General features: G+C 37.1%; 1 protein-coding gene across 1 annotated transcript in view; it reads left to right on the top strand.

Moving 5' to 3' along the window:
• UGGT2 (UDP-glucose glycoprotein glucosyltransferase 2) overlaps positions 1–21,723 on the top strand; it is a 137,841-nt gene that overhangs the window by 93,424 nt on the left and 22,694 nt on the right. Inside the window, exons 24-30 of the mRNA XM_074378431.1 lie at positions 654–749; positions 3,596–3,698; positions 6,533–6,612; positions 10,198–10,381; positions 12,833–12,991; positions 13,345–13,430; positions 20,858–20,942. Coding sequence (XP_074234532.1) covers positions 654–749; positions 3,596–3,698; positions 6,533–6,612; positions 10,198–10,381; positions 12,833–12,991; positions 13,345–13,430; positions 20,858–20,942 — 793 coding nt within the window. The remainder of the gene's footprint in view (positions 1–653; positions 750–3,595; positions 3,699–6,532; positions 6,613–10,197; positions 10,382–12,832; positions 12,992–13,344; positions 13,431–20,857; positions 20,943–21,723) is intronic.

Raw genomic sequence — 21,723 nt, 5'->3', positions numbered from 1 at the left:
GAATTTTCCTTGATCTGAGTGCATAAAGATTTTCTACTTTATTTTCTTTTTAAAGTTTTACAGTTTTTTTTTTTCAAGGAAACATTCCTTAAAGTTCAACCAGCATTTTCTGTCCCAACATATCATTGAACATATACATGTTCTCTGTCATGGATTTTTTAATTTGGTTATATTAATCTAGGTATTTATTTCATGTGATCTTAATTAGTTTTCAAACTAATTTGAAACCACAGAAATATGAGCTTCTTAACTATTTTAAAAATCTTTGAAAGTTGATATTTTATCATTTACTTTGTTTTTCCTGCTCTTCTTTCCTTCCTCCATGGGTCCCCACTCTTGGACACATAACCAGCACAAAGCAGATATTGACTTGAATTGACTAATTCTCCATATTTTTGTAGACACTATTAAGAACACTATTTATGTGTTTAAATATCTTATCAATGATAAGAAAAAAATAGGATGACCTTAAAAGCAGCAGTAATCTTACTTTGACAAATTCTACAAGTTTGGGAGAAAGGTCACTTATATACAATTTGTCTATTGGAGACATTTTAAATTAAATTTCCTTTTCTTGAGGCGTTAATTGTGACATGAAATATGGACCTTTCTTTTCCCCAAAAACCCATGCGATGTTTATTTTGTTTCTCCAGCATGAGTGACTTTGTTATGAAATTTGATGCCCTCGTTTCCTCTTTGCCTCAATCTGCCTCTCGGTATGATATCACATTTCTTAAAGAGAATCACAGGTAAGAATGTATTAATGCTGTGTGTTTTGTCACTGCACCCTATACGCAATTATGGTTACCATTTATATTCATAATAGAGTAGAAGTTAAAGTAGGATTAAAAGTTGTCAGAGAATAAATGTATTTGACAAGATTAGGAAAAGAAATTTTAGTTAATTATATTCATGTAAATAAAAGACTATATGTGTGTGTGTGTGTGTGTGTGTGTGTGTGTGTGTGATATGAACTTGGATATGAAGTTCCAAGTAAGTCAGACTGAGTATGAGTTGTCTTATTCTCATCTTTCTTTCACGCTCAAGATCATTTGGAATTTTTATACTATAATCATTATAAATAATGATATCTTTACATTCTCAATGTGTAAAAGACTCAGTTGCTGAAGAATTCTGATGAATAAAGTGTAGGCATGTACAACAGCATGTCCCAAAATGTGTCCTATGGAACATTACTCTGAGATGGTGACAGATATTCTGGGAAAGAAACTGTTCTCTAGTCAAGTAAGTTCAGAGAATACTGCATCCTTTGGGGTAGAGGAGTGAGATTTTCAATGTGCATCAACATATTGACAATTATAAGATGTGGTGTAGTTAAAATAAAAGTTCACTTTAATAATATCTTAGTCTGTAAAATATAGATGATGATCCCTACCCTTCAGGGGATTTATGAGATTCAGGCCTAACGTCTCGAGCACAGTAGGTATTTAACATATTGTAGTTACATGAATGATGAGGGGTTTCTCACAACTTGGAAATGAGAGATTGAACCTGAAACCATAAAACCAACTCACATTAATCATGGGAGAAATGTGAATATCTACCTTAAATGTAGGATCCAGGTCAGCAAGACTTAACGATAATCTGATTGAAGGCCTTAATTTATTGAAAGAACAATGACTTTGTTGGCGTTTGTGTGTGTTGGAAGCCTAGGAAAAGTAGAGAAGAGCACATTAGCCATACTGGGCTGTACAGCAGGGTCAGTCAGAGCAGTAGATCGCTGTTATGTGTGTGTGCATCTATGTGTATACGTGTGGGAATGTATAGATAAGAATTTAGGTGTATATCTGAGCATGTATGAATGAATGAATTCTCACAGGATTCGACCTTACACGGTTGTGGGAGCTGGTTAAGCAGTCCCTGTAAGGCTGCTGACTTCTGATACTGGAGCTTGAAGTTCACAGGGCAGGCAGTAAGGGAGAGTGGTAGCTATAGAGAGAGGAGATCGGGAGCAAGCTGGAGCCCCACAAGCATGGACTGAATCCTGTGTCGGTCCTTGTTGCTCCTGGCCTTAGGACATAGCGGGTGTCCTGCAGAGGACGGGAGCCCTCTGTCACGAAGCTAAACACACACATGACCTGGGAGTCAGAGAGCAGAGGGAGGATCTTGGGGAAGGTAGAGCCAGTGGGGACCTCATGCCAACGACAAGAGTAAGCAGATCAGTGACAGTGTGGGAGCTCCAGAGAGGCTGCTAGCCCTCCTGCCCTCCAGGTATCCTGAGCGTCTCTCTCGCGGCCCACCCACCAGAAATGGGAAGGAACAGAAATTCTGGAAAATGCCATTCAGCCTAGCCAGAACGCATACTGAGTAGATGTTGGGAACTACGGAATTCTGATTCATAGAACCTCACAAAATTGGCAATAGTTGGGGTAAAAAACCTAAAGTAACAGTAAACATTTCCCTCTTTTAGCCATAGTAATGTCTCATAAAGCAGTTCTGACTAGTGCTATGACAGTAATTTGTAAAATTTTTACCAAAATAACTAAAGGAATTAACCACTGTAGATAGTCTCTTCAATTTAAAACATCTGATTTGTAGCTCTTATTTTTAGCTAGGAATTACCCACCAGGATCTGCTGTCTGATCCCACCACTCCTATTTTAACGTAATTAAATCATATCAACTACATAGAATATAAAATGTCTTTAATCTCTCAGTGTCAGAAGACCCATATTTGAAGTGAATTTTACATTAGCTTTTATGTGATTTTTGAGAAATTAATCCTTTCAACGGCATGAAGTCCAGGTATTTGTAGTCTTTCCGTCCCAAAGAAGACTAGTACCCCTGTGATTCTACAGGGGTACATTTTGATTTGATAATCTTTTCCCTTTGTAATATGTAAAATATTTAATTCATACATCTCAAAAAAACTGACTTATGTTATTACAGTGTTAAAAACAGTAATTCAGTTGGACTCTTCTGTACTTTTAATTAAATACATGCTTTAAACTTTTCATTGTGTTACATATAGAATTGGTTATCTCCTACTGGCCTTCTATGTGCTTTTAATGATTTTCCCAACATTTTCCTTTAAAGATTAGTCCATCTTCCAGCTTAGAACTTAGATCAGTGAAAGACAAAATGGAGAGGATGACTAGGGCCAAAATAATATGATAATTTGGGGTGTTTTTCCCCTAATTTTCCTGTTATAATGGGTTTTTATAATACTAAATTTAATAAAAGAACTGAATAATTTTATCATTCTCAAATCTGAGAAAATATATTCAACTAACACAAAAGCATCTTTGTTTTATTTTTTATATTGTGTGGTCCATTATAATTTAGGAGGCTTTTATCGGAGCTTTTTTCACTATAATAGCATTGTTCTTTGAAGAGACTTTTTAAAATCTCTCATTCATAAATCTCACTTTTATTTTCTCTTTTCAGTTTTCTAATTTGTTGAACACAAACATTAAACTTTTAAATTTGTGTTTTCTTTGTGAAATAATCATGATTTTTTAATGAGAGAGAGTGAGAAAGCAGTTTATAAGAATACACATTGCTAAGATTAAGATTAATTAAGTAATTGAATAAACTTAACTGATCATCTTTCATCTTATTTTTTATTTTTCTAGCGTTATAAAGATAAATTCTCTGGAGGATGATATGGTCTTTGATGTCATTGCTATTGTTGATCCGTTGACAAGAGAAGCACAGAAGATGGCACAGTTACTAATCGTAAGACAAGACTACGTCTTACTAAATATTATACACATATTTATTAGATGATTACTACTTTCATTATGAAATTTATAATTAATCTTTTCAGGTCTGTTTTGAAGTATCATCAAATGTTTGCCCTTGGTTCTTTATTTCTTAGAATATTTTAAATAGAATGTGATATTTCATTGTAGAAAGTGAAGTATAGAGCTGTGCCTGAGGTATTGTGGCAGTGCCAGGGTTAGGTGCTAACATGGATATAGTCATTGTCCTAGTCACCCCAAAATTCATATGTTCAAGCCCTAACCCCCAGTGTCTGGAACCGGAAGTAGGGCCCTGAGGTTAAATTAAGGTTAAATGAAGTCTGATGAGTGGGGCTGTAATCCAGCAGGATCAAAAGCCTTAGAAGAAGAGGAGGAGGAGAGAGATCTTTTTCCTCTCCACATGCGAAGAAGAGGTCATGTGAGGACACTGCAGTGTGGCAGCCACCTGCAAGCCAGGAAGAGGGCCCTCTCCAGAAACTGACTCTGCCAGCACCTTGACCTGAAATGAATACACTTCTGTTGTTCAGGACCCTTGGTCTGCGGTGTTTTGTTATGGCTGCCTGAGCTGACTAATTCAAGTGTCTTCCCGTCTTCATCTTTCTTTCCCCAGCTGTGGAGGATGGCTTCTGGAGATGCTGATGTCTAAGCTTAACTAGTAGAAACAGCTCAGAGTCCAATAAGTAGTGTTAGCCAAACAGGTGAAGCTGGTAGAAGGAACATGAAGGTTGTATTCAGTAGGTTTGGCCACAGTAACAAAGCCAAAGTAGCAGCACCTTCAAGTATGCAGTTTCTCTCTGTCCTCTCACCATCCATGTGTGAGCCGCCTGGGGTTGCTAAGGCAGCTCCGCAGTGTGAGGGGCTCAGGCACCTTGTGTCGTTCAGCATCCTTACGAAGCAGCTTTTTTCTGGTGGTCTAAGATGAAGCTCCTCACATCCCCTCTGTGTTTTTGCAGCAGGAAGGGGGGAGACAGGGGCACAGCCCTGGACATGTTCCATCCAGTCACATTCCATGACCAGAATGTCGCCAGCCAGCTGGCTGCACCTAGTCACAAGGGAGGGTGGACACTATGCATAAACCTGAAGATCCTTCACTAAGAAAATAGAGGAGAGTGAATATTAGAAGACAGTGGACTCTGAACGAGCATTATGTGGTTTATCATGGTGCTGAAAATATTAAAGCTTCACACTGTGGTGCAGCTTTCAGTAGTTCAATTTGAATAAGCTAGTCATATCTGAAGGCAGTATTTTTTTCTAGCGATGTTCAAAATCTGGGGGTAATCCTGTTTGAAGTTACTCAATGCCTTTTTCTTTGTAAAGACACATCAGAAAATATTCTCAGAAGTGGAAACTATTTGTCCTTTGACAGTTTACTTTTGGAAACAGGCAAACATAATTAGATACTAAGATACTAAGTACAGTGAAGCTGTAAAGGGTCAAACTGGGGCACAAATGTGTATCTTCTGTCAGAATGTCAAGTGCAGTTTCACTCAGAAATTACTTTGCCCTGCCAAATCGTATTGGAAAAATGGATTTATAGGTATGTTATAAATGTATTTATTAATGTGCACAAGTAATTTCAGAAACCCCTTGCGCATTCCACCTGTTCAGTGTATGACTGGGGAAAACTTAATTCCATAGTTGACTTACTTGCCTCATTCTATGTTTCAGCATTTGTATATCTGCAAATCTTAACTTCTTCAGACACACTATTCATATTATTTAGAAAACAGAAATCAGTAATCATACCCGTAAGGAATGGAAGTAGTATGATGCTTTTTAGTGTACAGATTCCATGTGCCTGTGGAGATTCATTATTCAGAAAAAAAAACATTGCTTACCTCTGCAGTTATTATGTAAACATAGAATTTAGGAATTTGAAATATGGATTATACAGAAATATATAATATTATATTGCATTCCAGTTTACATCATTAGTAATAAGAGCATACTTTATTTCTGAGCAACCAGAACTTCACATAACTTACTATTTCTTCCTATAGAGAAAACGTATGCTAGAAATTTATGCTAAAGGCATAAATTAACTTACTGCAAGAGAGGGATAGTGTCTCATTTAACACTTGGGAGAAACAATAGCTCAGCAACCTCCACTGTAGCTAATGTGAGGAGTGACAGAATGAAAATTAAAACTCAAAGCTCTTAAACCCTTCGTCTGTATATTCTAATTTCTCTTCAAACCTGTATCCTTTCCATTCCATGTATCTGTTTTCTTCTTCTCCTCTTACCTGTGTCATTTCTTGTCTTAATATCTTTCAGATCTTCACTGACTTGTTGCCTGTACAGAGGTGGGGACTAACTGAATTAATAATTCTACTTCAGTGCTCTAGGGAAATAAAAAGAAAAGAGAGTATTTTATCTGTATGTAGCCGAGAACTTCCTACATCTCTCACAGTGCAGGTGAAATTCCAAAAGGATCAGGGCGCCCTTGACACTATTGTTGTGAGGTGACCACTTTATATTTGCAAGTCAAGATTATAGTAATTATTCTTGTTCTGCAATAGTAAGTAAATTCAGATACCATGAAAGAAAGTCACTTTAAGCAAATGTAGGCAGCATAGCACTTGGGCAGTGAAATCAGCTGGGTTGAAGTCTTAACCTCTGCCATGACATGGGCAAATCACTGCATCTCTCTGTGCCTCGCCTGTAAAAGTAGGTGCCTCAGAAGGATGTTGGGAGGACCAGATAAGATAACAAATATCAGGTGGAAATGTAGTGCCTGGTACACTGTATATGCTCAGTAAATGTCAGCTACCAATATTAATGTCAAATGTGGGAATTTTTTTCTAATAGGTACTTGGCAAGATTATCAACATGAAGATAAAGTTGTTCATGAACTGTAGGGGTAAGCTTTCAGAAGCCCCTTTAAAGAGGTGGGTCTACGTGAACATAATTTCATTTTGAAAAACTTGCAAGTGCTAAGAGGAAAAAAAGGAACATAATTACTGCACCCATTTTTTTCCTTCACAGAATGCTTAACTGAGTAGATCAGAAGATCAGAGATTGTTTATTAACCTTATGATATAAAATTAAAGTAACCTAATCAGTAAAATTGACCCAGTCTAATTGCAAAATTTATACGGATTTATGTTCATCTGTGGGTATTTTTGAAAATGTGATCTAAGAATACCTATTTAAAAATATACAAGGGGGTGGGAAGGGATAGACTGGGAGTTTAAAATTTGTAGATACTGACAGGCATATGCAGAATAGATAAACAAGGTAATACTGTATAGCACAGGGAAATATATACAAGATCTTGTGGCAGCTCACAGCAAAAAAAAATGTGACAATGAATATATGTATGTTCATGTATAACTGAAAAATTGTGCTCTACACTGGAATTTGACACAACATTGTAAAATGACTCTAACTCAATAAAAAAAATTAAAAAAAAATATATATATATACAAATGGGAAATAAGGTTGAATGAAACCATTTTTGATTTAGCTATACTTTCAGTAATTCAGAGCTGAATTATTAAAATGACCTTTATTATGCCATCATATTTATTATTTGGGAGTATTGAGATGTAATTAGTTTAGAATAATCCTTCAATGATATAGAAGATTTTTAGTTATATGTGAAAATGCCTCATTAATACTGATCTGTTGGAATAACTATATCTCAAGTAAGTACAAAACAAACCCTGCCTGTTCTTTGTGGATCAGATCTGCTATCATTTTGAGCCATTCTTACTAGTTGTAATATATACTATCCCTCAGGTGTAACAGGGCAGAAAGGCTTGTTAAGGTGCTTTCCTCTATGTAATTCTTTATTTTTAATTTATTTATTTTTTAATTTTTATTTGTTATTTATTTTGGGGGGTGATTAGGTTTACTTATTAATTTCTTGGAGGAGGTACTGGGGAGTGGTACTAGCATGTGCTCTACCACTTGAGCTGTACCCTTCCCCCTCCTCTGTAATTCCTTGTTTACTTATTGAATTGTACTTGTTATAATTGATAAACATACTGTAGATTAATGCCTTGAGCAGATATTTTAAATATGGTATTTTTAATATTTGGAAAGCAATACAGTAGGAGATGAGGAAATTTTAAATGAAGGTTTAGGGTACATTCATTCCCTACTGAGATGTTCATCCTCATATTTCATTTTTCATACTTCTTATTTACCTTTTGTATTTCAAATTTTATCACATATGTTGCTAACTCTGAACAGTTCATCTTATGTTAGCTACTAATTGAGAGTTCTGTTAGCTCCTTGAGTACAGAATTTTTACTCATACAAGTAGGAACCCTCTCCACAGTATCTCGATAGAGCTTTGGGGTACATGATAAAGAATAAGAATGTTGAACATAAGCCAGCACAGTCTGTTAAGAAGAAAGGAACTTGACTTCTCTAAGGTGAAATAACAGCTAATGTACCAGAGATGCTTTGAGGGGTTAATAATGGTGCACAGGACAAAAACTAACAAGCTAGTTTTAAACCATGAGTTCAGCAGAATCTTACTCAGTAGCATATATCAAGCAAACTAGTTGACACATTAATTCTGTTGACCTGAGACAAATAGACTGCTAGATATTTCTCCAGCTAAGGTGGATTATTTAGTATCAGCAGAGAATTGCAGTTCAGGGTCGGCAACCAAGATGAACCATATAGAAGTCCCCGTGAGGCAAAGGAAAGAGAGCTGTTTTCCAGAGGGGAAAGGAAGCTGGGAGGGCTGTAGTAAGTAGAGAGCCCGTGGCTTCTCACGGCTGAGTCCTTGCCAGGGAGGAAGAGGCGTCCTCTTTCTTTTGGGCTCTGTACCCATCACAAGGTGTGAGTGCTCCCCAGTCTGGTCTCCTGACACTACTTAACTGAGGTTTCTGTTTATTGGTTTTTTGTTGTTTTTTTTTTTACAATTCACAGCCCTTAACTTTTACAATACTGTCTCATTCTTCTCAGAGATGACAGAGGTTCTGGGCAGGAATTCCCCCAGTTCACGCCTGTCTCCTGTACCTCTCCAGCCGTCCCGAGTGGTGGGGGAAGAATTGCCGTCCTTCCTTCCTCTTGGTTGAGGGGATCCCGCACTTTCCCATTTGTTGTGGATCCTTGCTGTATCACATCGTCCCTTTGTTCCATATGTCGCCTCTCTACTAGTCCTTTTCTTTCCGTCCTAAGAGTTACTGTTCAATTTTGAAAAAGAAGTAAACTGCTCCTGTCACTTCCTCTCCTCTGGAACCCTGTCTTTTCTCCTCGTCTCCACTCTGTCATCTCAGCTTCTCAGAAGTGTGGTCGCCCCTCTTCAGCTCTCACTCCCTGTGCCTCCCAGGGAAGTAGGGCTTTAACTTTCTCTTTGCCACTGAATTGTTTGTACTGAATCACAAAGAAATTGCTCTTGGCCACGTCCATGGGATTCTCCTGGACGGTGTTTCTGCTGCATTTGACAGGACCAGGGGCCTGGTTTGGACTGTGCTCTCCCGGTTTTCCTCTCACTCCTCTTCTTTGACTGGGCCTGCCTGCCTGCCTGCTTGACGTGGGCACATCAGACGCAGCTGCCAGTGATCACCGCCCCCGGGATTCACACTCTAGACCATCCCCGGGCGCGGGCTGTGCCTAGTGATTTGCTTCTCATGAAGGGAATGTGGCGAAAGCGATGCAGTGTCTCTTCTGCGATCAGGCTGTGAGAGACTGTTACTCTTGTATTGCCGGCATTCTCTCTCTCCTGCCCTCGTGCGCCTCTCCCAGCTTGCTGGAGGTGCCCTGTGGCGAGGACTTGGGGCGGTCTCCGGCCAACCACTAGTGAGGGGCTCCCGCTCTCACTCCAGCGGCCCTTGAGGAACGGAGGGGTGGATCCTTACCCCTCAAGCCTTGAGACAACCACAACACCGCTGACACCTTGACTGTAGTTTCAAAATAGTGAGAGTCACCATTCTTAATATTACAACTATTTCTTATTGCATAAGATATTGGGGGATAAGGCTAAGATACATTAAAATTGCAAGTACTTCTAAAAGCTCTGTGAACAAGCAGCTGCCTCAACCAGTCCTATTTGTTTTTCATTGTACTTTTTAAATTGGTATCAGAATTTTAGCTTAAAGTTTACTTGCTTGCTGATTATCATTTTTCTTCATGTTATTAGAGGTGCTGAGAGCTAATGAAATGGCTAAAAATAGACCATGGTCAAATTTGAAGAAGGATCAGTGAGTTAATACAGATTGTAAACTGCTGGAACCTGCATAAATCAGTATATGTTAAAGAGATTCTAATCAGGTTCATTGAGAAATAATTAACAAGGGTGTATAATACACACAGTCTTACAATAGATAATAGTATAAACAAAATAATGATTGTCTACCATTTACGTAAGCATTAACTTTAGTATAGTGTTTTTATTCTTTTTAATTTAGACTTTGTGGTCATGTTTTTAAAACTTTTTCAGTTTTAAAATATTTTAGATAGGAGAAATCTCAATTTTGGTCACAGTGTGTATTTTATTTCTGTTCTGTCAACAGCTTTTACCGTTTTGTTCTGGAACCGGAACTGATGTTAACGGCTAATGGCATTGTTGGACCAGCAGCAAAATTCTTGGGTATCCCTGAGGCACCCCTTCTAACCCTCAACATGATTACTCCTGAAGGCTGGTTGGTTGAAATAGTACGCAGCAACTGTGACCTTGATAATATTCATTTAAAGGATGTAAGTTATCATAAAGTTATATAAAGAAAGAGGAATAGGATCAATTCTCATGGGCGACTATAATCATACCAAGTGGCCATAGCCACGGCTCACCAGAATTTTCTCCTTTAAGATTCTAGTTCCAAACCCAGTCTCTCCTTCGACTTTTGAGTTTCCCTGACTTCCAAATGCAGCATCTCTAGTTCTCTGGGTTCTTAGATGCCCTCCCCTTTTTTATTGCTTCCCAGACTCCTGGTTCACAAATGCTGCCCTAAGATGAACAATGTAGAAACCAGAGAGATGGATGAGTGGCAACTTAGAACAAAGCCATTAAGTACCTTTGCCCTTCAGGTCTCTCTCTTTTTTTTTTAACTCAGAAAGGAACAGGTTCACCTGAAACTTTTTTGCCCCATAGCTCACAGCCAGAGAAAACAGTCCTAATGAGATTAGGGTAGACAGCAGGAAAGAGTTTGCACGTATACTGCAGGCTGGCACACTGCTTCCCGCCACCTCCAGCCTGACCCTTGTCCAGTAAATGACCAGACTTCTCTTGCCCATCTGTTGTCGTCCAACCCATAGCACAAAAGATACGGGAGGAAACTTTTATAATACATGGAGTCTTTCTGAACATTCTATTCAAAATGGGAAAGGGATTCAGAAACCGCAAAAAGCAGAAGTATTTTAGGAGAGTTTACCTGGAGAACAAGTATCCAGAACCCGGAGGGAAAATACTTCCTTCTCGTTGCCCTCCCCTTTGCCTGGCTCTGCATGACCTCTGACCTATTTCCCGCTCTGCGTTTGATAGCTCCTTCAGAATGCAGCCATTACCCTGACCTGGGGATACACATTTTACTTCTCATAGTTTGGTTAAGGTTGTTCATCATTTGTTTCTCACGCTTTTCATGTGTTACTTTTTGTCTAAAGATTTTCCTTCTAGGCAGGTTTCTTCTGACTCACTCGTGTAGATTCTGTGGGATCCTACGTCACCTCCCTGGAATATACTCACTCGTACCCCCAGCTTCACCTACCCAGAGAAGAACCTAAAACTTAGTCACAGCAATCATCTCAAGTCAGTCTACGGGAAAAATAGGAAGACAGAAAAATAGTTAAATCTATGAGGGAAAATTCAGAAGTGAATTTGGCATGAATAAAAAAAAAAATCCTGTTTCCTCCATGATTAGTTGGATCTCTGAAAAGGAGTCTCTTGGACTCTTCATTAAGAGAGTCCAACAATATATATCAATAAAATAACTTTAAAGGTTCTAAAAAAAAGGGGGTAAAAAGTTGTGGTGGAAGAATTAATGCACCATGGAGAAGATTTTAAATTGAGTCTGCTGGTAAAAAAAAAGTTCAGCCACTATTATTAAACAGTTAATTGAGACTAAACGTTGTGAGTAACAAATACAGCAATGTCTTTTTAGAAGCTATTTAAATGAACAGTATTTTAGAAGGCTAAAATAAACAGAAATAATTTCTTCTGTCTTCATAGATGATATGAATAAACAGAAGGAAACTATAAATTCTAGCAGCTCTAACAGTTGAGGCCACCTGCTGCTAAGGTCTTCTCTCCCTTTGTGTGCTCTACATGCGTACTTAGAATATTACCTGAAAATATCCTAGAAGAATATGAAATAACAAATAAATACGTTTGCTAGAGCACAAAGAAGGAGTTGTAGGGAAAGGGAAGAACTAAAACTAATAATGAGAGATGTCACTACACGCTAGCTTGTGCGAGCTCTCCTTGCTACATCTAATTCCCGGACATTATACAAACACCTGATGAAAGCTCGATTTAGAAAGATTCTTCCTTACCAGGACTTCGTTCAAATGGCTTATTGCACAACCAGCATTAATGCCGTTACTGAAGGTGACAGAAGTGGTTCCACGAAAGCTTAAAGTGAGACAGTGACTTTTACCTGGAGTTCAGATGTGCTTCTCAGAGCTTGTTACTAGACCCACATCAAAGGCTCTCCAGTTACATTTAATTACAGTTATATTTAATTTTGAGTGCAAAGCAATTAACCATGAATTTTTTTAACTGCAAGAAAGGTGATGATGATAAATTGGCTTTCTTGCTAGGTCTGAAGTGGGAGCTGAGCTCTAGGGCACAGCACACGATGCGGATTCTTTGAGGAGTTTCCTGTCTCAGTCTGTCTTGCAGAGATCTCTGCGTGCTACAGCTTCCCAGGCCACCCCCCCCACCCCCGCCATGCTCACCTCTCCTCCTTGTGGTGTTGGTGCTTATATCACGAGGTTGGAGTAGAGAGGTTGTCACGGGAAAGGAAAAAAATTCATCATGGGCTTTAGTGTTCAGAAGTTGATTCAACTGTTAAGTTCACTCGTCTAAAAGAAAGACTTGATGTTCCCCCGTCAAATATATTGGCTAATGTTAAAATAATCACATATATTTATTATAAAATTTACATTATGAGAATTACTAACACCAAAAACAATGACACATTTCCTCCATAGGTTGAGGGAGCTGTCACAGCAGAATATGAACTAGAATATCTGCTACTCGAAGGACACTGCTTCGACGTAACTACAGAACAAGCTCCTCGGGGTCTGCAGTTCACACTGGGCACAAAGAATAGGCCTGTTATGGTTGACACCATCGTGATGGCCAACCTTGTAAGTATTATACATACTCAGTGGATATTTAATTAAATGTTTTGGTGAAATCATCTAAGTTTTCCTAACAATAAGATGAAATTATTTTTATCCTACTGTTGCTGAACAGCTGCCAGAAAAAAAAAAATCCTTGAATAAGGTAATTAAAGAAAACAAAAATGAAGGGAGTCATGCTTTCAGAATCTGTTTTTACAAGTTATTGCAAAATCGTCTTCCTTGGAATTCATTTATAGAAATTATTCATTCCATAGTTAGTTAACACTTCCTTTTAATATTCATGAATAATCTTTCTTGAACAATTGGATATCATTTTCAGTAATATAACTGTGGTCATGTTTTTCTCATCTTAAAAGGGATATTTTCAGTTAAAAGCAAACCCAGGTGCTTGGATACTGAAATTACGCCAAGGGAAATCTGAAGATATTTATCAAATAATTGGGTGAGTTACATAAACCATTTAAAAATTTTTACATGTAAGTAAGTTTTCAGTGTGATATAACCAAGACCATCAAAACAACTAAAATATTCACAAATACCATTACTGTAAAATAAATCTACTTATAAAACTGTGACATTTGTTCCTATCTTGTTTTATTTCAAAAGTATGTTATGCCCAAAGTACATATCTTGTTCTTTGCTCCATCTCCTTTACTTGATATTTTCTATAGACTTCCACGTGTTAGCATAATGAACATATTTATCATTTAATGACTGTGTAGTATGTATTGTATCTTATATAGCAATGCCATTATCTGTGAGTTACGTTCAGTTTTTTATTTTTATAAATAAGAGTTAGTTACTTTCAGAGTAATTTTCCTACCCATCAATGAGCCTAGCATAAAGCAGGGATCATAAAACTCTTTCTATAAGGAGCCATAGTAAATATTTAATGTTTGAGGGCACATACGATTTTTGTTAATATTATTATTTCAACAACCATTTTTTTAACAAAAAAATCATTTTTAGCACAGGGGCCATACAAAAATAGCCCACCAGCTTGATTTTACTCACCAGCCATAGTTTGCCAATACCTAATAAACTCTTTTTTATACCCCTGAATATATCTCTAGTTTCCATTTATTTCAATAAATACTTACTAAGCACCTATTACTATAACAGGCAGTGTGCTCTACAAAGATAATATAGGGGTAGGAGTTTTTGTGCCTTTTTTTCAATGCTTTTTCTCTTTTTCCTTATAGTGCCTAGAACATAGTGTCACTCAACAAATATGCTTAATAATTTATGTGTACAAAGTTGGGAATGATTCTTTTTTTATCTTTTTTTTCTTTATTGAATGAAAGATTTTTTAAATTCTGTAGTACCTTACAATTTTCAAAAGTTTTACATACATGATTTCATATAATCCCGTAATAACCCTTTCCCCACCTTACCCTATGCTGCTCTCCCCTCTTCCCTCTCCCCGCTGGTAACCCCCAGTTTGTTCTGTAGATCTGTGAGTCTGCTTCTTTTTTGATTTATTCACTAGTTTTAGTTTTTAGATTCCACATGTAAGTGATATCATACAGTACTTGTCTTTCGCTGTCTGACTTATTTCACTTAGCATAATGCCCTCCAAGTCCATCCATGTTGCTGGAAATGGCAAAATTTTCATTCTTTTTTATGGCTGAGTAGTGTTCCGTTGTGTGTATATACCACGTCTTCTTTATCCATTTTTCTGTTGATGGACACTTAGATTGTTTCCATACTTTGGCAATTGTAAATAATGCTGCTGTGAACACTGGGGTGCACGTATCTTTTTGAATTAGTGTTTTTGTTTCTTTCAGATATATACCCAGGAGTGGAATTGCTGGGTTATATGGTAGTTCTATTTTTAGTTTTTTTAAGAAACCTCCATGCAGATTTCCACAATAGCTGCACTCATTTACATTTATACCAGTAGTGTAGGTGGAGTCCCTTTTCTCCACATCTGTGTTCTTTTTGATAATAGCCATTCTAACAGAAATGAGGTGATGTTTCCTTGTGATTTTGATTTGCATTTCCCTGATGATTAGTGATGTTGAGCATCTTGTCATGTGCCTGTTGGCCGTCAGCATTTCCTCTTTGGAAAACTGTTCAGTTCTTCTGCCCATTTTTTAATCTGGTTGTTTGCTTTCTGATGTTGGTTGTATGAGCTGGTTTATATATGTTGGACATTAACCCCTTATTGGTCATGCCACTTACAAATATCTTGTCCCATTCAGTAGGTTCTCTTTTCATTTTGCAGTGGTTTCCTTTTCTGTGCAAAAGCTTTTAAGTTTAATTAGATCTCATTTGTTTATTTTTGCATTTGTTCCCTTTGCTGTAGGAGGTGGAGCCAAAAAAGTACTGCTGCAGTTTATGTCAAAGAGTGTCCTGCCTGTGTTGTCCTCTGGGTGTTTTATAGTATCTGGTCTTACATTTAGATCTTTATAATCCATTCTGAGTTTGTTTTTGTACGTGGTATTAGAGAATGTTCTAATTTCATTCTTTTACAAGTAGCTGTCAGGTTTTCCCAGCACCACTTTTTGAAGAGACTATCTTTTCTCCACTGTGTATTGTTACCTCCTTTGTCATAAATTAATTGACCATAAGTGTGTGAGTTTATTTCTGGAATCTTTTGTTCCATTGACCTTATGTCTGTTTCTGTGCTAGTACCATATTGTTTTTATTACCATAGCTTTGTGATATAGTCTGAAGCCAGGGAGTGTGGGGAATAATTAATTCTGTGATAGAGAGGAGTAAGGCAGTATTGACATTAGAAATGAGATAGTACCTCGAGAGAGAGTTTTGAAGAAATATAGGAACTTACTACTAATTATATCACAGGCAAAACATTCCAGGTAGAGGGCTGAGGTACAAATCTCTCATCTAAAGCTCTTAGGGCTATATGTGTTTTAGAATATAGAATTTTTCAAATTTTAGAAAGTTAATATAGTTCACATATCATATATTATGATGTATTAAGCAGGATCTAAGAAAGCACTTTATTAAATATCATTTCTGTTGCAAAATATGTGAGATTCAGACTACAGGAATATTTAATGATTATAAAAGAAAACAAAAAGACAAGGCACAGACTGAGAAACAATCTTTGCAAAGCATATATTCAACAAAGAATTTATATCTAAAATATACAAAGAACTATCAAAACTCAACAGTAAAACAACTTGATAGAAAGTATGCAAAAGTCTTGAACAGACACATCACCAAAGAAGATACATGGATATCAAATAAGCAAATAAAAAGATGCTCAACATCGTTAGTTATTAGGAGAATGCACATCAAAACCACAGTGATTTAAAACCACAGTGAGATACTGTCACACACCTATTAGCACATCTAACATGTGGTACAGAAGATAAGCAAAATAATACACTGTGACATTTGTATTGACTCTTATAAAAATCATGGTTTCAAGGTATAATGTTGCTTCATCTTCTCTGGTCTTTGCAAACTATACTGCCAGGAGCGTAGTGTTTCTAAATCTGCCACCATTGATTCACTGTTGTTTTTCACCTTTGAGATTAGGTAAACTGTGATTCAAATTTCTTCTCTGCCCCCAGCTGTCTGTATGACTTTGCGTAAGTTTCTTTACCACTTGGAGTCTTTATTTCCTCATAACAAGAGGGGATAATCCTACCTGCCTTGTGGATTCTTTGTAAGGATTACATGAGATAATCCTCATAAAACGCGGTGTCTCAGGTCTTAAGTAAATGTCCATTTCCTCCCTACTTATTTCTTCCTCCTTTACAAGTTACAGTTATATATATTGAGATATTATATATTTATATTGTGTAATATATGTATAATATATGTCACATGCAAAACAATACACTATGTGATGTTCTGTTTTATCTTCTTTATCATTGTTTGTTATCATATACAGTCTATAAATGGATGGTTTAGGGGAAAAATAGCCCTCGATGTTGTATTTAAGTACCACTAACATTTTAGTACAAAACTAATTTTTCTCATTCACAGTAAGATAATTCTTGGTGATAGAAGTAATTTCAAAATTGTTTGTATTTCTTATTAACAATATAATCATAAATTTCTTTCAGTCATAATTTACTTAACTCCAAATGTGATTAATATGCCACTAGATAGCCAGATTAGAAAAAGCATAAATGATGCTACTCTTTGATTTTTTTGAAATTAAAGTATCAGTAATGAAAAACATGTTAATATGAAATATGACAAAAATGGAAATTCTGTTTATCCCAATTTTTGATTTAGTTCTAATTGTTATTATATTTATATTTAGGGAAAGTATTCTTGAAATATGCTGAAAAGCTAAGCTAACATGATATTGACATGAGCTTCTAAGTCCAGTTTTAAAACCACGACTGAATAATTTGGTATTTTTAAATTTGCCGTCTTGTTAGGCATGGTCCTCACTTGTGTACTGTTTGGATCTGTCCATCTTTATGTAATCTTTAGCTGCAGTCATACATCCATATTTGGTGTTGACTGCTATTTACCTTGAATTCAAAAAAAAACTCAATAAAGTTATTCTCTTCTAGAAAGTTTTTGTAGTTCTACCAAAATTAGAAAATGCTTTTCAGATTTTCCTAATTAAATTGCAGAGGCTTTCAAATGCTGTACATACACATATATATTTTTATATATGCCTTCAATATGCTAAATTATTTTGTTCATCTTTTCACTTGAAATCCTCAGAAAAACAGGTTACCTAATTAGTAGTTGTACATAATTTTAGTTTGGTACCTCTGAGACTGGTCTGCTTCTCCTGTGCTTTATATAGGAGCCAAAGTTATGCGCTCTGGCCCTGGCAGTGAGTATCACTCACTCTCTTGGGGGCCCTTCTCTGCACTCTTGGGGGGTCTCTGTTGCTGCAGCTCACTCTCCTGATTCCCTGGTCCCATTTGGTGCATCTCTGTCCCGGTTGGCTTCTCTAACATCTTCCTCGTTCTCTGGGCATCCTGTGTTATGATACCCACGTCCTATTTTTGCTGAGGTCTCCTCGTATCTCCCTATTGCTATATTGGCAGGATGCATGACCACTCCGTAACAACAAAACTAGATCTCTCCTGCTTGGCTACGTATGATCCATGAGAAATACTGACACATCACTTGGCCAACATACTCTAGGAATTCAAGCCAGTCTCCAAGGCAGTAAGGAGCACTCAGTCTTGGATTAAAGTGACAGTAGGTCAGTCCTCAAGTATCGGTCCACAGTCCACTTTAACTTCCCCAGACACAAGCTAAATGCAGTTCTCTACGTCTCCCAATTTCAGAAAAAAAATGTATTGCAAAGTGCTTTCCCCTTCAAAGCATCTACTTTACTGAGTTTAGTATTAAAAGGTAATGTTACCCACGCTTGCCCAGGGGTGTGTAGCGGTGCAGACTCAAGGCCTGGCAACAGCTTTCTCCAAAGACACTGTTCAGCCTTTGTCTCACGTGGTCCTTTCCCTGAAAGCTGTCTTACTGGTGCCTCCGTTGAACCATTTACCATCTGTTTAGTCTCCCTCCCCAAACCTTTAGTTCTTTACCATCGCACCACCATTAGTTAAATATAAGTCTGACCGAATACACTATTGATCATAGTTTTTGTTATGTCTTTTGTCTTTCACATTCGTTTTTTGTTTGGGTGGCTGACTCTGGTATCAGAGAAGGAGTTAACACAGGGAAATGGATTTTGGACCACACTAGGAAGGGTCAGAGGAGCAAGCGCCCCGGGAGGGCTGGCTCCCAGGACCAGCCAAGGAACTGACCAGCCAGAGGGAGCTGCTGCCTCCCCCGGGAACAGGGGAGTGAGAAAGCGTGGAGCTGCTCCTACCGATACGTCACCTCACTCTCTGTCCCCAGAAAGCTGAGTTTATACACTGGAACCCTGGTGTAGACAACCTCTATGTCTCCATGACTTTCCCTGCACAAAGAAACTCAGCAGACATCACTACACTGACCCTCCCTCACTTGTAAATTCCAGAGCACATGCAAATGTATCTGTTTAGCAGAATCTAATTATTAACCAGAACCTTAGCAGTAAAAGCACCTAGGAATAAAAACAGACAAAAAAGAGCTTTTAACTTTCTGACTTCTGCAGATACAGTAAAAGGTAGAATAGATGTTGCCTGCCATATCATAATATGTACCACATTTCTACAAATATTCTTTGTAGAAACCTTAGTGGTTTATTCTTGATTTTAAAGACCTGAAAATTTTTTAGCCTTTCTTTTGCTTGCTTTTCATCAATATTGATAATAGCATTATAATTTGCCTCAGAAAATACTTGAAGCAAGACTTCATCATCATCTCCTACCATCCAATGTTTTGGATTTCAAAAGGAGAGGCAGTGATTTTTTTTCTTCCTCTACAAAAAATCAAATAATATTTATATTTAGAATTCTATAAAAAATATGTATGTCCTTTTTTATTTTAAAGTAATGCTTCCTGACATGCAATGAATCCTTTCATTTTGAAGTGAATGACTTTTCCTGAGAAATACTCTCTCAGATATCATTGGGAATATAAATTATTTGAATGCTCCCCTTTTTCCTGTATTAATTTCTTACCATCGCGAAGTCCACGTCCTCTCACTTCTTGGCTTGTTCCTTTCATTTCAGCTGCCGACTGTCCTCACGTATCCAGTTACTGTTAGTGGCTTAGCGTTACTTTCAATGGTCTAGCAGTGTAGCTGTGAAGAGGCAGACTACCTGGGCTTAGTTTGGATCTAGGGTTATTACTGTACCTTCTTCAAAGGATAGTTTGGCTGAAATGAGATATAAATAATATCTAAAAGTGCTTAAAATAGTGCCTGAAACAGACAGAGTCTTCATCACTGCTGCCTCCATGGCCTGGGATGCAGGAACGCTGCTTTAGATCTTGTGTGGGTCGAGCTGCGGTGTTGTGCTGGCTCCATCCTGGTCTCAGTGGACAGTGGTTCCGATGGCTACGGTTGCGATGCCCTTGAGCAGTATTTGGGACCAGAGGTTCTTGAAAATTTTTAAGAAACTCGACATTCATACTGTGAAAGTGGGAACACTTTCTATTTTCTAGTGGTAAATGTTGGGCAAGGCTGTGCCTCCTCCTGTGGCTTAGCCACCTCATCTAGGGAACTGAGAGTGGGAGTCAAAGGCGTGTGTTAACATGGTCCTAGAATCCCCGGATTTTCATTTTAGAAAAAGGTTCAAGTGTATGTTGGAAATCTGACTGAATGCAAAGTATCTACTAATGTGACATATGATTGCTTTCCCTTTTTGACAAAATATAGTTTTATGGTAAATATTTTTTACAGTGGCATTTTTCAGTTCATAGTGAAAATAGTATCAAAACATTTTTATTTATTTATGCAGTTTTGAAAATTAGACAATGAAATACATACTGTGTAATATAAAATAGATCCAAGTAATGCAGATGGACATCACAGACACATTTTCAGTCTTACAAGTTTAACAATACACTTCAAATTTTGGTATCTGAAAATGGCCGATGGATGTTGAAAAGTAGTTGTATGGTGTAGAATTCTTTTGATTGTGCTATGTGAACAACTTGTTTTAAAGTCTAGAAAATTTTTCGTATTTTAATTACTACAATATAAAACAGATAAGATTTGACTTGTGATAATCTTAGTATACAACAACAAAGATAAGCAATAATCTGAACGTTCTGAATGACTAAGTGATATCAAATATAGTGAGTTCCTTTTGTAGTCATAATTTGTATTAAGTTAAAATTGGATAATTTCAAAAACAGTGTATTGCAACATACCTTAATTGACTATAGAAACAGCAAATACAACATATACGTGAGTGTTGTTATACTTACGTTTACTGCAGAATGAATTTATTTAGGTATTTATACTATCATAATTGTATGTCTATTCTTGTATTTATTATAGACATTTGCATGTTTTTCTGTTTTTAGGCACAAAGGAACTGACTCTGAACCAGACCTAGGAGATGTCATTGTTGTGTTAAACAGCTTTAAAAGCAAAATACTGGATGTACAAGTGTGTGAGGCCAAAGCTCTTTATAGGCTTTGTTCTTAATATTAAGAATTATCTTTTTTACCCCTAATTAATTAATTTTCATTTTACAACTAACTTCACAAATCTACCTACAATGTCATATTGGAACTCGGGTAGTGAAAGGAAGAGAAGGATTAAGTTCATAAAGGGAAAGCAGAGAGCCTGAAGATAGAAGAATAGAAATGATTTGTTTAAGTTATGATGTATCTACTGTATTTGTAGCCAAATAATGTTCTAAATTAGGCTTTAGAGATGAGATCAGGAACATGGGTGAAAATTAGCCCTTTCAAAAGGAAAAAAAGTGATGTTTCTTTCCTTTACAAAAACAAAAGCAAAAAAAACAGAAAAGGAGCATTTAAGATGGAAAGTTTAGTTCTTTTGAACCAACCCACATACTTAAAATCAATCAAAAATATTGGGTTAAATGTTTTTTAAAAAATCTTAAAAGCAAAAATGAGCTAACAATAATGATAGTAAGGAAACACAAGAACAAAATTAAAAGGAAAATGAGAGCCTAGTGAAGAAGCAAGCACAGAAGCTTCTCTTGTCCCAAGAAAGCTGCTGTTTTCCTGAGAACATCTGTCCATCCTGGTACACTTGAACTATCATTTTTATTTAATTTGCAGGGTGCTGGGGACAGATATTAAAACCCTGGACCCACATAAAATAGGTAATCCAGTAGAAGACCCTTTCTGGCCATAGCTTCAGGGTAAGGATGAACCATAGCAAAGTGTATGTACCACACGGTCATTAGCCCAAATTT

This window comes from Camelus bactrianus, chromosome 14 (assembly GCF_048773025.1).
Source record: "Camelus bactrianus isolate YW-2024 breed Bactrian camel chromosome 14, ASM4877302v1, whole genome shotgun sequence".
Taxonomy (NCBI): Eukaryota; Metazoa; Chordata; class Mammalia; order Artiodactyla; family Camelidae; genus Camelus; species Camelus bactrianus.
Note: the sequence above shows the minus strand (reverse complement) of the source record. Positions and strands in the feature narration are given on the sequence as shown.